Genomic DNA, 17,173 nt, shown 5'->3' on the forward strand with positions numbered 1-17,173 from the left:
TTCTAAATATGAGGCCAGAGAAAACTGAAGCCTGCTTGTATTAATCCCAATTTCATACAACTTTGACAACTGACCAAGGTTATGATTGTGCCAAAGGCCAGACTACTCTTAGTGCTCTGACCAACAAAGTCTGAAAGATCATCACCTTCTCTTAATCAGTAAAGCACTTACAAATAGGAGTCTACACAGCACAAAATCTAAACTGGCATATTATCTCTATTAGTACCTTACAATATCATTGGAGACTAATCCAAACGGAACAAAAAAAATCCAAGTTATCTTTTCAAATTCAACACTGACCCTATATTTGTGTTGAAATTTAAACCTGGGTCACTCATTGAAATATATTAGCCATGAGACTGTTTTTACCTTGGCCATTAGGAGAATGTCTATTGTGGTCATATCATCTGTAATAACCTTAGCTGTTGCCACTGTGAACTCTTTTCAAAGTCAAAATAGTTTAATCATGTAATTCAACCCAGCCCAAGGTAGCATAGAGATTGTTCTTCCTTTACCAAGAGAAGACTATCCACTTCCATTCCAGCTTTGCCTTTTATTATATTATGTCCAACTTAAAATTGAAATTATTTGGAATTGTTAAGTGTAGGAGGGACAAGGTTGTTTTTATACGATTGTAGAAGCCCAGTAAATCCTACAAAAAGACAATATGTTCCGTGAGGAGAAAATATTGTTTTATAGTCCAGGACTTCAAGAATTCTGAGAGAGTACAAGAAAGGAAAACAGAATCACAGTAGAATCCCTATGCCCAATTTTGTTTAGGCTATTAGTGAGGGTGGACCAAACATTATGACTAGATGTCAGCCAAGAGAAAGAAACATCAGGCTCAGGAATGGTACAGTTAGAATATCTAATATTAGACATAAGTCTGCATAATCTTGCTCCTCTTCATATGAGCATTACCAAGGAAAAGGCTCAGTGGATAAGACATTTTTCTCTTGCACTACTGTGCCTGGGGACAATGCATCCTACTGAACTGAGCACAAGTCTAGAAAGAAAAGGAACCAGAGTGAGAATTCTTACTAGGTTGATAAATTAGGAGCATATTACTGGTGGACCAGAGTGTAGGTGTATGAGAAGCCAGATCCTACTCTACGTTTGAGATGATTTCTGAAAATTACAAATGAAGACATAGCATGGTAAGTCCAAAGAGCCTAAAATACAGCATGGACTAGTGTCAAAGACTAAGGTAATGAGTGACTGTAAACAACTGATTGATTAGAAATAACAGCACTGTGAACTTGAAAATGTTCAACTCTGGGTAGCTCCAAAAAAGAAATCTAGTCTACCACGGGTGTAGGGCAATGCTCTCTGAGATGATCTCCTTTCTGTGGAAAAAAAAAAATCAAGTTAAATGTAACAGAAGTTGCAAGATTGGCAAGCACTGGCAACCTAGGCAAGTAAGACACTGAGTTAACTGCACACCTAGTTTATGATGAGGTGTGTTTTATGACACCGACTTTGCTGACAGACCACAAGGGCAAAAGTGTAATGTGGAGAATGTGGTCTAAAGGATTGAGATTTTTTTGTTAGTCATTTTATTTCTTTAAATTTCAAATGTTATCCCTTATTTCAGATTCCCCTCCACAATACCCCTATCCACCACTCCTTCACCCTAGCTTCTATGAGGGTGCTCCCCCACCCCTACTCCTCCCTCAGTGTCCTAGCATTCTTCTATCCTGGGTCATCAAGCTTCCATAGGACCAAGTGATACCACATAAGACCATCCTCTGCTACATCGCTGGAGCCACAGGTCCTTTCATATATACTCTGGTTGGTGGTTTAGTCACTGGGAGCTTTGTGGGGTCTGGTTAGTTGATATTATTGTTCTTCCTATGAGGTTGCAAACCCCTTCAGCTCCTTCAGTTCTTCTCTTAGCTCTTCCAATGTGGTCCACATGCTCATTTGGCTGCAAACATATTAGTCAGGCTCTGGCACAGTCTTTCAGGGGACATCTATATTAGGCTCCTGTCAGCAAGTGCTTGTTGGCATCAACCATAGTGTCAGGGTTTGGTGCCTATAGACAGGATGGATTGCTAGGTGGAACAGTCTCTGGATGGCTTTTTCTTTGGTCTCTTCTCCACTCTCTGTCCCTGCACCTTATTTTGACAGGAGCAATTCTTGATTACTGTTTTGGAGATATGTGAATGGCCCCATCTCTCAATGAGGGCTGTGCCTAACCTCTGGATATAGTCTTTACATCTTCTCTCTCCCCTTTGTTGGGTATTTTGGATAGTGTCATACCTGTTGGGTCCTGGGAACCTCTTGGGTCCTTGGCATCTGGGATTTTCTAGTGGCTACCCCCAGTTCCCCATCTCTGACTGCTACATACCTTTGTTCAAATTTCTGACCTCTGTACTTCTCCCCCATCTTCTCCTACACCTGCTCCTACCACTCCATCTCCTTCCCCTTCCTCTCTTCCTCTCCGATCCCTCCCTCCTTCTAGGTCATGTGATTATTTTCTTCCCTCTTCTGAGTAGGACTAAAGCACACACACTTTAGTCTTCCTTCTTCTTGGGTTTCATATGATCTGTTATTGTATGTGAATTGTATCGGGTATTCCAAGCTTTTTTGAATGGGGGATAGTATTTACATATCAGTGAGTACATACTATATGTTCTTTTGTGTGTTCTATGTGTGTTCTTCTGTGACTGGGTTACCTCACTCAGGATGATATTTACTAGTTTTATCAATTTGCCTGCAAATTTTATGTTTATTACAGAGAATATGTATTCCTATGGCTGCAAGAATGTCATCAAAGGTATTAGCAGAAGTCACAATATTTTTAACAGTTTCAGACCCAAGGAAATAAGCCATTTATACTTTTCAAGTATTAAGCTGAAGTTATCAGCCCAACAGCCCAAATGTGAGTAACAAAGATAAATTCATCAAAGGAGATAATCCACTCACCAGCACCATGAGAACAGCCTTGGTTATGCCCCTGTATAATTATGGACCAGTTCTACATGACTTAACTACCGGTGTCAACTGACCTAATGAGTATTTTCCTATGGGCATATACTACTCAATATTTCACATAAATACCCAAACCAAAGTGTTTTCAAAACTAGTCCAAAGAGGTCCTACTTGTCAAAGGTCCCATCACCTCCCAATAGAGATAGGACAGGACCTGATTGTTAACCCAAAAGCCTCCAGGAAAATCCAAGATTCAATTGTACCAACTTCAATATGCTGTGTTTCTCTAGAAAACCAAACCATTATCATTCCCATTAGACTAAAAGGAACAACTCATGTCTGCTTCAGACACTGAAGCATTAAACAAAGTGTGTGGGACACAGCTGTTTAGAATAACATTTTCTTACTGCAACAAAGTACTAAAACTTGTACAGATGTCTTTATAATGAAGCAAAATTGTGTGTTTAGACAGAGATCTCATAGTAAGTAGAATTAAGACAGATTTAAACTTTCACTCTATGTGCTTGCCTTTTGAGTATTTCAATACTAGGCCTTGTTTTTATGATTAATTAGGAAAAGGGATACTAGTTGAAACCATACAAAATGGTTCCCCTGAGTATAGTCAAACAAGGAGAACATTGCAGTTGACTTTTGACATCCATTTCATTCATAAAACCTGTGAATAAGAAGTCACAGATGAGAACCTGTTGTTTTATTTTTAATTTAATCAGAGTAGTCAGATGGCTTTCGCAGTGACACCAAACAGCTCAATTTGAAAAGCTTATTAGCTTAATGGAAGGCCAAGCTGAGATTCCAGCAGGGCCTGCTTCAGGACACAGCTTCAGAAAAAAAAATACAAGACTTGGAAAGATCAGGAATTCAAGGCCCATGCCTAAACATAGTAAAAGCAATATACAGCAAACCAACAGCTAACATCAAACTAAATGAAGAGAAACTTGAAGCAATCCCACTAAAATCAGGGACTAGACAAGGCTGCCCATCTCTTCCTACCAATATAGTACTGGAAGTCTTGCCCAGAGCAATTAGACAGCAAAAGGAAGTCAAAAGAATACAAGTTGGGAAGGAAAAAGTCAAAAATATCACTATTTGCAGATGATATGAAAGTATAGTTAAGTGAACCCAAAAATTCCACCAGAGCACTTCTAAACATGATAAACAAATTCAGCAAATTAACTGGATATAAAATTAATTCAAACAAACAATAGTCTTCCTCTACTCAAAAAATAAACAGGCTGAGGAAAAAAATTAGGAAAAAGACACCCTTCACAATGATAACAAATAATATAAAATATTTTGGTGTGACTCTAACCAATTAAGTAAAAGATCTTTATGACAAGAACATCAAGTTTCTGAAGAAAGAAATCAGAGATCTCAGAAGGTGAGAAGATATCTCATGCTCATGGATTGGCAAAATATAGTGAAAATGGCCATCTTACCAAAAGCAATCTACAGATTCCATGCAATTCCCATCAAAATTCCAACACAATTCTTTATACCATAAGAAAGAGCAATTTACAAATTCATTTTAAAATATTTTTTAAAGTATAGTTAACACTATTCTCAACAATAAAATAATTTCTAGGTAATCACCATTCCCAACCTCAAGCTGTATTACAGAGCAGTAGTGATTAAAACTTTATGGTATTTGTACAAAGGCAAGCAGGTAGATCAGTGGAATAGAATTAAAGACCCAAAATTGAACACAAACACTTATGGTCACTTGATCTTTAATAAAGGAGCTAAAACTATCTAGTGGAAAAAAGACAGCATCTTCAACAAATGGTACTGGTTCAATTGTGGGGCAGCATGTAGAAGAATGCAAATTGACCCATTCTTATCTCCTTGTAAAAAGCTCAAGTCCACATGAATCAAAGACCTTCACATAAAACCAGATACACTGAAACTAATAGAAGAGAAAGTGGGGAAGAACTTTGAACACATGGAACAGGGTAAATTTTCCTGAACAGAACATCAATGCTTTATTATCTAAGATCAACAATAAACAAATTAAACTTTATCAAATTGCAAAACTTCTGTAAGGCAAAGGAAACTGTCAATAGGAAAAAATAGCAACCAACAGATTGGGAAAAGATTTCTACCAATCCTACATCTGATAGAGGGGATATATATATATATATATAAAGAACTCAAGAAGTTAGACTCCAGAGAACCAAATAACCCTATTCAAAAGTGAGGAACAGAGCTCAACAGAGAATTCTCAACTGATTAAACTCAAGTGGCTGAGAAGAACCTAAAGAAATATTCAAGATCGGGGAGATGCAAATTAAAACAACCCTGAGATTCTACCTCACACTAGTCAAAAATGGCTAAAATCAAAAACTCAGGCAACAGAAGATGCTGGAGAGGATGTGCTGAAAAAGAAATATTCCTCCATTGCTGATAGGTTACAAGCTCATACAACCACTCTGGAAATCAGTCTGATGGTTCCTCAGAAATTTGGACATGCTACCTGAGGACCCAGCTATACCACTCCTGGGCATATATGCAAAAAAATGCTCCAACATACAACAAGGGCACATGCTCCACTATCTTCATAGCAGCCTTATCTATAATAGCCAGAAGTTGGGAACAACCCAGATGTCCTCAGCAAAGGAATAAATACAGAAAATGTGGCACATTTACACAATGGAGTACTACTCAGCTATTAGAAACAATGACTTCATAAAATTCTTAGGCAAATAGATAAAACTAGAAAATATCATCCTGCATGAGGTAACCCAGTCACCAAAGAACACACATGGTATGCACTCACTGATAAGTGGATATTAGTCTAAGAGTTTGGAATACCCAAGATACAATTCACAGACCACATTGAAGCTCAAGAAGAAGGAAGATGCTTTAGTCCTTCTTAGAAGGGATAACAAAATACTTAAGGGAGGAAATACAGAAACAAAGTGTGCAGCAGAGACAGAATAAATGGCCATCCAGAGACTATTTAATCTGGGATCCATCCCATATATAGTCACCAAACTCAAACACTATTGCAGATGACAAGAAGTGCTTGCTGACAGGAGCCTGATATAGCTGTCTCCTGAGAGGCTCCGCCAGAACCTGACAAATACAAAGGCAGATGCTCACAGCCAACCATTGAACTGAACATGGAGTCCCAGATGGAGGAACTAGAGAAAGGACTGAAGGAGTTGAAGGGGTTTCCAACTCCATAAGAAAAACAACAATATTAATCAACCAATCACCCCTGACATCCCAGGTACTAAACCATAAACCAAATAGTACACATGGAGGATTCAATAGCTCTAGCTGCCTATGATTCAGAGGCTGCCCTTATTGGACATAAATGGGAGGAGAGGTCCTATGAAGGCTCCATTCCCCAGTACATCAGGTCAGGGAGGCAGGATTGGGTGGGTGTGTATGGGAGTACCCTCATAGAAGCAGGGAGGGAGAGGATGGGATAGGTTGTCTCCAGAGAAAAAAACAAGGAAAGTGGATAAATTTGAAAATTAAATAAATAAAATATTCAATAAAATAGGAAATCAGAGGGGAGGCTGAGGAAAGTCCCCCAGCAGAGAAGTTATGTATATAACTCTGAGTGAAAATTTAAGGGTCTAATTAGGAAGCCAACTTGAATGTTCCTCTTTGAACTTTCAAAGTACTCTTATTTAAACATACAATTCAATATTTGTCTTCCGGGCAGAAGGCACAGTCTCCTTCCTGGTGCCATCCCTGATAATAGCATGCTACCTGTTCCCTCAGACTTCAACGTGCTGTGCATTGTGCCTTGGCCATTTCCCCTGATTTCTGTGCCCTCCACTCAGGGGAAGCTGCTGGGATTAGAGATTGCTCTTCTTGTTTATTTTCACACTAGCCTAGAATGACTCCAGACAAATAATTGTTGAATTACACGTTGTCCTATCCTTTCATTTGCTTGCTTTGTCATTATTGTACAAGTACCTAGTAGTTACCAGGCACAGCTCCATTGGGCTGATGAATAAAGCCGTGGAAAACAAGCAGGTCAAATCTCTGCCATGGTAGAGCCAATTCTTGCCTTAGCGAGAGGAACATTATTTGGTAAAGTCTATCAGTTTGAAGTGGGTGCTGTGGAATAAGACAAAGTCGGGTGAGAAATGCAGGAAGTGCTGGGGGACTGCATGGATGAGTGGCTTTCTACAATCTCTCTGAGAAGCCTGGAGGGTGAAGAAGCATTGGGGAAGAGCATCAGCTGGTAGACTGAAGGTCCAAGTTGGGCATCACAGCAGTTCTGCCCTTCCAGAAGCAGGAAGACGACCACTGTAGCTAGAGTAGACCAATCAGAAGCAAGGAGAAGAGTGATGTGTCCTAAGAAATGAGCAGACTGTTTGTTCTATGAGTCTTTTCAATGCTGGTAAGAATTTACATTCCTATGTACATACAATAACTTACCCAGTGCCTGCTTCTGAGATAAACCACTAAAAAGAATGACAATGTTTTCCTTTTGAGGCAGGGAACATTTAAGGCAGAAGAATAGTGTTTCTGTTTTGTGGGGGAGGGTTGTTTTTTTTTTTTTTTTTTTTGTTTTGTTTTGTTTGTTTTTGTTTTTTCAGGACCTTGATATCAAATTTTTAAGGGAGCACAGGGAATAAGTATGGGAGAGCTCTTTAGATGGCTGCTCTGTTATTGTACAGGAGAGAAGATGATGGTCTGGCCAACACATGTAGACAGGGGAGCAGCAAGAGTTGGCCGGTTCTAGGACTGTATGAAGAGCTGCTCCCCAAGGACGGGTTGGGCAAGGGACAGGATGCACTGATTGCATGACCATTGCCGACTGACGACACCTGCTCAGATTAGCAACCTGGGAGTCCCTAAGCACTGGGAACGTCCTGTGTTCCTTGTGTGCCTATAGAATCACCGTGTGTGCATACTACAGAACATGCCTGTGTTTCCATGTTAGAGACAATAGATTATACTGACATCAGGCGTGATGAAAATAAGAAACATGAAAGATAACAGGCAAAGCTCTGAGCCATGGGGATAGGAAGAGACACGTACTGTGAAGACAGGGAGCGGGAAGCCATACTGTTCTACCACTGTTTGTAGCTAAAGACTACTGATATGCAAGCTTTTTGAATATTTTGGAGGAAATGACATTTTTTGGAGCACGTTTTGGAGTGTTAAATGTGTTTTTTTTTTAACAATTTCTACTAAATCTTACAAAATTTGTACTAGCCCTGTGAGGAAGACTTTTGTTTTCTTTAGTCAGAGGGGTAAAAATGCAATGAAATTTAGTAATATTCTTTCCATCTCATACCAATTATACACACAAGATTAAAACTAGACATAATATAATAGTGTCTTTCACTAAACTGTTATTTAAATGAATTTTAAAAATAAACAGTATAGCTCTCGCTTTCTCTGCTTTTCACACACAGTGGAGAGAGAGAGAGAGAGAGAGAGAGAGAGAGAGAGAGAGAGAGAGAGAATGAGAGGAACAAAATAAAGATATACCGCCATCTTGTGGAGATTCTAACCTCAGTTTGTAGTGAAATCCAGAATCAGTATTTGTCTAGAATTGGTATAATTATAAAGAAGCAAAGGTGCTGTTATATACATATGGGACAAGAACAGTGATCAAACAGCTATGCTAAAAGATTAAACCAAAGACTCGGAATGCTCAAGAAATCTTCAACTTGAACAGGCATTTATTCTTTGCACATAATAAAATCGATTTGTATTTCCACACTCATTTATTCATGTTTTATAGATCCACTTACATATTACTTATGTTCTATCTATACATGATAAAACGCTATCATATTGTTAAGTTCTGACTTTAAAAAGATTTTTTAGACAATCAATGTGTTCATAGATAGTGAACAGATATATGCATTGAAGTTTTATCATACACCATGATTGTTATAATAAATTCAAAATTATTGAAATATCAGATAAAGAATCTGTTTAGGATTCAAGTGTTAAATCTTTTTATTCGCTGTCTGAGCATTGCAATCTCTGCATAGTGGCATATTGAATACATCTGTATGCATTAATACTTTCAATCTATGGTACCAGGTCTAAGTGCACCTAAACTCCTCGTTCTCAAAATATACCCTGGATTCAGTATCTAGGCTCCCTGTTCCCTCCATTACCAATCCGACTGGCTGGCACGGGGGCATGCAGCTGTAATTTTTGTATGCAGGAAGCTTAGGCAAGAGAATAGTGAATCTAAAGCCAGCTTCAGACAATACAGGCAAGACCGAATTTTAAAAGCTACAGGGATCTGGGACTTTCTATGGCTGCCCCAGCCACCCTGCCCCCACTGCTACAGACCTACTTTCAAACTCCTGACCCTCTGTACTTCTCCCATATCTCCTCCCATATCTGAACTGCCCCCCTTTTCCCTTCATCCCCTCTTTCCTCACAGATCCCTCTCCAGGGATCATTCTCTTCATGCAACTAATAGCAGAGCATCCACTTTGGTTTTATCTTCTTACTTCTTGAGTTTCATATGGTCTGTGGATTGTACAGTGGGTATTCCGAGCTTCTTTTTGACTAATACCATATGTGTTCTCTTGTGACTGGGCTACCTCACTCAGAATATTTTCTATTTCCATCAGTTTGCCAGTGAATTTCACAAAATCATTGTTTATAATCACAAAGTAGTACTCCATCATGCAAACGTACCATGTTTTTTGTATCCATTGCACTGTTGAGGAACATCTGGGTTGTTTCCAGCTTCTGGCTGTTATAAGTTAGGCTTCTATAATCATAGAGGAGCACATGTCCTTGTTATATGTTGGAGCATTTTTTAGATATATGCCCAGGAGTGGAATAACTGGGTCTACAGGTAGTAAGTACTATGTCAAATTTTCTGAGGAACCTCCAGACTGAATTCTAGAGTGGTTGTATCAACTTGTAATCCTACATGCAATGGAGGAATGTTCCTCTTTCTCTACATCCTCACCATCATCTGCTGTAAACTGAGTTTTTGATCTTAGCCATTCTGATTGGTGTGAGGGGGAATCTCAGGGTTGTTCTGATTTGCATTTCCCTGATGACTAAGAATGTTGAACATTTCAGACATTTGAGATTACTAAGATGAGGATTCTCTGTTTAGCTTTAATAGGGATATTTGATTCTCTGGAGTCTAACTTTTGAGTTCTTCATATATTTTGAATATTAGCCCTCTATCAGATGTAGGGATATTAAAGATCTTTTTTCAATTTGTGGATTGCCATTTTTTTTGCCTTATAGAAGCCTTGCAATTTTATGAGGTCCCATTTGTCAATTCTTAATCTTAGAGCATAAGCCATTGATGTTCTGTTCAAGAAATTTTCTCCTGTACCAATGTGTTCAAATTTTTGTAGGTTGAATGTTTATTTTCATAAGGAAACCAAAGGAAGCATGAGGGTTATGGATTATAAATGGAAATCACTTCTCTATTGCTGTGACTAAAATTCTCATACTCCATCATTCACAGAAGTGATTAATAAGTCAGTCATTTCAAACCCTCAAATTTATTGTCTAGTGTCACCCAAAGAAAGACATTTTCATAAGACATTCCTCAGAATCATATTTCTCTTATAAATTTGGTCTGTGTGTTAACTTTTATGTTTACTTCTTCCTCTATAGGACCTGACTGCAGATCTGAAGGAACAACTTTCATCCCACTTCAAAGAAGTGATGGTGGGCCTGATGTATCCTCCCCCATCTTATGATGCTCACGAGCTCTGGCATGCCATGAAGGTGAATGTCCCAGTAACATACCCACATCAGATACAGGGCAATCAAATAATACACCTCTAACAGGGACAGGCTCAGATTTCAGCAAAGGACAGACTTCTTTTGATGGTCCTGCAGTGTTTATGATCAGGGAGACAAAAGAGAATACCTAACCTATCATGTAACTGGAAATACTGTGGTGAGAATAGGCTTTCTGGGAAGGAGAGTCTCAGAGTCAAGGGGCTAGGCCATCCTATTTTTAGGTTGTAGAGACACAGATACTCTATCTTCAGGCTCATATCCAACAGGAATGATGAGGTAGCTTCTGGCCTCTTCCATATGTGTTCTCATGTTGAGGAAGATGTGTTCAAATTCATGAGAATCTTTTAAAGTTATCTGTAAACATTTGGCTCACAATTGAAATAAAATGGCATCACTATTTTTATGACCATGGGTTAAATACATATAGAGAGTACTGCTCAGATATATCAAAATTATTTTCTAAGAAAATAAGGTCTTACAGAGAAGTCATTTTATAAAATAAATTACAGATTTTATTGTATGGGAATGTGGGGGAAAGGGGGCCTTTGACTTCTTTTAACTGTTGGCTTTAACACCATTAAAAGCATTTAAATACATCCATAAAGTGCTTGCCAATGAACAGATCGCCCCGATGGATGACAGAGATGAGACAAGAGATGAAACATTAAAAGTACTTGGATTTTAGCTGTAATATATACTTATCAGAACAATGATTTTTATAAAATTCATAGGAAGTCCAACCAGTTTTTTTTTTCAATTTTTCCATTCCAGTCACCATTTCTCATAAAACCACTTAGAAGAAAGTTGTAAAAAATGGGATCTCAGGAGATCCAGGGACACAGGCCTGGTGAGAGTGTGCTTCCAGTAGCCGGGACATAGAGAGGTCTGGGCCGAGCAGGCAGAAACCCCCCCTATTGGTTAAGGGGAGCAGAAACTCTGCCGTAGGGACTCCGTTTACAACCAGAGGGCCCGTGCTTACAGAACAGGTGCTCAGGCCATCTGCCACCAGGAACAGCTGAGATCCAGGGACACAGGCCTGGTGAGACTGTGCTGCGAGTAGCCAGGGCACAGAGAGATCTGGGCTGAGTGCCCGGAAACCATGCTCCACATGATTGGTTCATGAGAACATGAACTCTGCAGTAGGGGCATGCTTTCCTCCCGGCAGGCCCAAACATGCAGAGCAGGTGCTCAGGCAATCAACCACTAGTAAGAGCAGAGCTCCAATAATGAAGGTTTGGAGAGACTGCACTGTGAGTAGCCGGGGCACAGAGAGGTCTGGGCCAAACAGGCAGAAAGCTTCTACCCCCCCCCATTGGTTCAGGGGAGCAGGAACTCTGCTGTAGGGACATGGTTTCCACCCAGGGGGCCCTTGCATGCAGAACAAATGCTCAGGCCATCTGCCAATGGGAACAGCTGAGATCCAGGGACACAGGGCAGGTACACGAGAGAGACAGGAACCAATCATTGACCAAAAATAAAAACATGTTTAATCAATGACAACAAGGTGACAAGAAGAAAGCCAAAGTACTTACCCAAGGGAAACCAAGACAACATGGCAATACAACAACCCAGCTCTCCCATCACAGCAAACAGCAGAATGCCAAACACTCCAGAAAAAGAAGACTCAGACCCGAATTGATACCTCAAGATGAAGATAGAAATCCTTAACATGAAGGGGAGGAAAGGCATAAAGAAATAGAAGCTTTTAAAGAGGAAACACAAAAAACAAACACTCAAAGAAATCAAATAACTAGAGGAAAACAGAACCAAAGAGATGAAGGAATTGAAGAAGGAATTTAAAATGAAAATGGAAACAATAAAGGAACCACTAAAAGAGACAACCCTGGAGGTAGAAAACCTAAAAAAGAAATTAGGAGTCACAGATGCAAGCATCTCCAACAGACAACAAGAGATGGAAAAGAGAATCTCAGGGGTCAAAGACAACATTGAAAACATAGACAAAACAGTCAGAGAAGATGCAAAAGCCAAAAAGCTCCTAACCCTAAATGTCCAGGAGATCCAGGATGAATTGAGAAGACCAAACCTAAGGATAATAGGAATAGAAGAGGGCAAAGAATATCAACTAAGAGACACAGAAAATATCCTCAACAAAATCATAGAAGAAAACTTCCCTACCCTGAATAATGAGAGGACCATGAGCATAAAAGAAGCCTAAAAAACTCCAAATAAAGTGGACCAGAAAAGAAATTCCTTCTGACGCATAATAGTCAAAATGCCAAGTTCCCAAAGCAAAGAAAGAAATCTAAAAGCAGTAAGGGAAAAAGGTCATTTAACATATAAAGGAAAACCAATAAGAATGACACCTAACTTCTCAACAGAGATTATGAAAGCTAGAAAATCTTGGACAGACATCATGCAGACCCTAAGAGAACACAAGTGTCAGCTCAAGCTGCTATACCCAGCAAAACTTTCAATCACCATAGATGGAGAGACCAAGATATTCCAAGACAAAACTAAATTTACACAATATCTGACTATAAACACAGCACTACAACAAATTATAGGTGGAAAACCCAATATAAGGAGGGAAACTGCATCCTAGTAAAAACAAGAAAATACCTAAGCAAGAAAACCAAAAGAAGAAAGACACACAGGCAAAATTCTACCTCTAAAAGGAAAAATAGCAGGAACCAGCAACTACTATTACTTAACACCTGTTAACATAAATGGACTCAATTCCCCAATAAAAGATAGAGGCTATCAGACTGGCTACATAAACAGAGTCGAGCATTTTGCTGCATACAGGAAACTCATCTCAGAGACAAAAAAAGACACTATCTCAGAGTAAAATGTTGGGAAAAAAACCTTCCAAGAAAACAGACCCAAGAAGCAAGCTGGAGTGGCCATTCTAATATCAAATAAAGTAGATTTTCAACCAAAAGTTATCAAAAAAGATAAGGAAGGACACTATTTACTCATTACAGGGAAAATTTATCAGGAGGAACTCATAATCCTTAACATATATGCTCCAAATAAAAGAGCACCCATGTTCATAAAAGAAACTCCAACAAAGCTCAGAACATATATTACACCAGACGCAATATTTGTGAGAGACTTCAACACCTCATTCTCATAAAAGGACAAATCATGGATACAGAAACTGAACAGAGACACAGTGAAACTAACAGAGGATATGAACCAACTAGAATTAATACACATCTACAGAACATATCATCCTAAAACAAAAAAATACAACTTCTCAGCACCTCACGGCACCTTCTCCAAAATCGACCATATAATCTGTCACAAAACAAGTCTCAATAGATATAAGAAGATTGAAATATTCCCATGCATCCTATCAGATTACCATGGTCTAAGAGTGGTCTTTAATAACAACAAAGACAACAAAAAGCCCATATACACATGAAAACTAAACAATGCTCTATTAAACGATAGCAGGGTCACAGAAGAAATAAAGAAATGAAGGATTGTTTAGAATTTAATGAAAATAAAAACACAACATACCTAACCTATGGGATGCAATGAAAGCAGCACTGAGAGGATAATCAAAGCTCTGAGTGCTTCCAAAAAGAAACTGGAGAGAGCATACACTAGCAACTTGACAGCAAAGTTGAAAGCTCTAGAACAAAAGGAAGCAGATGCACCCAAGAGGAGTATACAGCAAGAAATAATCAAACTCAGAGCAGAAATTGACCAAATAGAAACAAAAAGAACTATTAAAAGAATCAACAAAATAAAGAGCTGGTTCTTTGAGAAAATTAACAAGATTGTTAAACCCTTAGCCAGACTAACTAGAGGGCAAAGAGAAAGTATCCAAATTAATAAAATAAGAAAGGGAAGTGGAAACATGACAACTAAAACTGAAAAAATTCAAGAAATCATCAGATCCTACTACAAAAGCCTATGCTCAACAAAGCTGGAAAATCTGGAGCAAATGGATGAATTCCTAGACAGATATCAGATACTAAAGTTAAAACAGGACCAGGTAACCCATTTAAATAATTCAGTAACACCTAAAGAAATAGAAGCAGTCATCAAAAGCCTCTTAACCAAAAAAGCCCAGGTCCAGATGGGTTCAGTGCAGAATTCTATCAGACATTTATTGATGACATAATACAAATACTCTCTAAACTATTCTACAAAAAAACAATCAGATGGAACACTAACTAACTTATTTTTCAATGCCAAAATAACCCTCTTTCCTAAACCACACAAAGACCCTACAAGAAAAAAGAATTTCTGACCAATTTCACTTCTGAACATTTATGCAAAAATACTCAACAAAATCCTTGCAAACCGAATTCAAAAACACATCAAAAAGGTCATTCACCATGATCAAGTAGGCTTCATCCCTGGGATGAAGGGATGATTTAATATACAGAAATCCATCAATGTAACCCACCATATAAACAAACTCAAAGAAAAAAAAAAAAAAAACACATGGTCACCTCACTACATGCTGAGAAACCATTTGACAAAATTCAACACCTCTTCATGTTAAAAGACTTGGGAAGATCAGGAATCAAAAACCCATACCTAAACATAATAACAGCAATATACAGCACACCAATAGCCTACATCAAACTTAATGGTGAGAAACTTGAAGCAATCCCACTGAGAGCAGGGACTAGACAAGACTACCCACTCTCCCCCTACCTATTCAACATAGTACTGCAAGTCCTGGCCAGAGCAATTAGGCATCAAAAGGAAATCGAAGGGATACAAATTGGAAAGGAAGAGTAAAAACATCACTGTTTGGAGATGACATGATAGTGTATGTAAATGGCCACAAAAACTCCACCAGAGAACTTCTACAGCTAACAAATAAGTTCACCAAAGTGGCTAGATATAAAATTACCTCAAACAAATCAGTAGCCTTCCCCTACTCAAAAGACAAACATGCAGAGAAAGAAATTAGGGAAAAGATACCCTTCACAATAGTCACAAACAATATGAAATACCTTGGTGTGACTCTAACTAAGCAAGTGAAGGACCAGAATGACAAGAACATCAGATCTCAGAAGAAGGGAATTGAGAAAGATCTCAGAAAATGGAAAGATCTCCCATGCTCATTAATTGGAAGGATCAAATTTGTAAAAATGGTCATCTTACCAAAAGCAATCTACAGATTCAATGCAATCCCTATCAAATTGCAACCCAATTCCTCATAGAGTTGGAAAGAGCAATGTGCAATTTCATCTGGAATAACAAAAGACCTAGAATAGGGAAATCCATCCTCAACAAGAAAACATCTGCAGGAATCACCATCCCTGACCTCAAGCTATATTACAAGGCAATTGTGCTGAAAACTGCATAGTACTGGTACAGAGATAGGCACGTTGATCAATGAAATAGAATAGAAGATCCAAAAATGAGCACTCACATATATGGTCACCTGATTTTTGACAAAGGAGCTGTAAACATTCAATGATAAAAGGACAGCCTATTCAATAAATGGTGTAGGTCCAACTGGCACTCAGCATGCAGAAGAATGAAGATAGACCCTTTTGTACCTCCTTGTACAAAGCTTAAGTGCAAGTAAATCAAAGATCTCCACATTAAACCATGTACACTGAAATTATTAGAGGAGAAAGTAGAGAAAACCTTAGAACACATAAGCACAGGGGAAATTTTCCTGAACAGAACACCAATGGCTCATGCTCTAAGGTCAAAGATCCACAAATGGAACTTAATGAGATTGCACAGTTTCTGTAAGGCTAAGGACAAGAAAACAAAATGGCAGCCAACAGATTGGGAAAAGGTCTTTACCAACCCCACATCTGATAGAGTCCTAATATCCAAGGTATACAAAGAATTCAAGTTAGACACAGGGAATCAAACAACCCTTCTCAAAAATGGGGTAAAGAGCTAAACAAAAAGTTCTCAATTGAGGAATATCGAATGGCGGAGAAACATCTAAGGAAGTGCTCGACATTATTAGCCATCAGGGAAATGCAAATCAAAACAATCCTGAGTTTCTACCTCACACCAAACAGAATCTCTAAGATCAAAAATTCAGATGCCAGTAGATGCTGGAGAGGATTCAGAGAAAGATGAACACTCCTCCACTGTTGGTGCGGTTGTAAACTGGTAAAACCACTCTGGAAATCAGTCTGGCGATTCCTCAGAAAATTGGACACAGTGGTACCTGAAGACCCAATTATTCTACTTCTGAGCATATACCCCAGAGATGCTCCAACATACAACAAAGATACACACACCACAATGTTCATTGCAGCTCTATTTGTAACAGCCAGAAGCTGGAAAGAACCCAGATGTTCTTCAGTAGATGAATGGATACAAAAATTGTGATATATTTACACAATGAAGTACTACTTAGCTATCAGAAACAATGGCTTAACGAAATTCTTAAGAAAATGGATGCATCTAGAGAATATCATCCTGAGTGGTGTAACCCAGTCACAAAAGAACAGACATAATATACAGTCACTGATAATTTGATACTAACCCCAAAAATCTCTGAACACCCCAGAAGCAACTCACAGAATATATGAATTCA

General features: G+C 38.7%; 1 protein-coding gene across 1 annotated transcript in view; it reads left to right on the forward strand.

The window, feature by feature from the left end:
• ANXA10 (annexin A10) overlaps window positions 1-17,173 on the forward strand; it is a gene marked incomplete at both ends in the record, with an annotated part of 78,719 nt that overhangs the window by 41,697 nt on the left and 19,849 nt on the right. Inside the window, one exon of the mRNA XM_080928711.1 lies at window positions 10,540-10,653. Within this exon, the coding sequence (XP_080784837.1) occupies window positions 10,540-10,653 (114 nt within the window). The remainder of the gene's footprint in view (window positions 1-10,539; window positions 10,654-17,173) is intronic.

Source organism: Micromys minutus (assembly GCF_963924665.1).
Source record: "Micromys minutus genome assembly, chromosome: 14".
Taxonomy (NCBI): domain Eukaryota; kingdom Metazoa; phylum Chordata; class Mammalia; order Rodentia; family Muridae; genus Micromys; species Micromys minutus.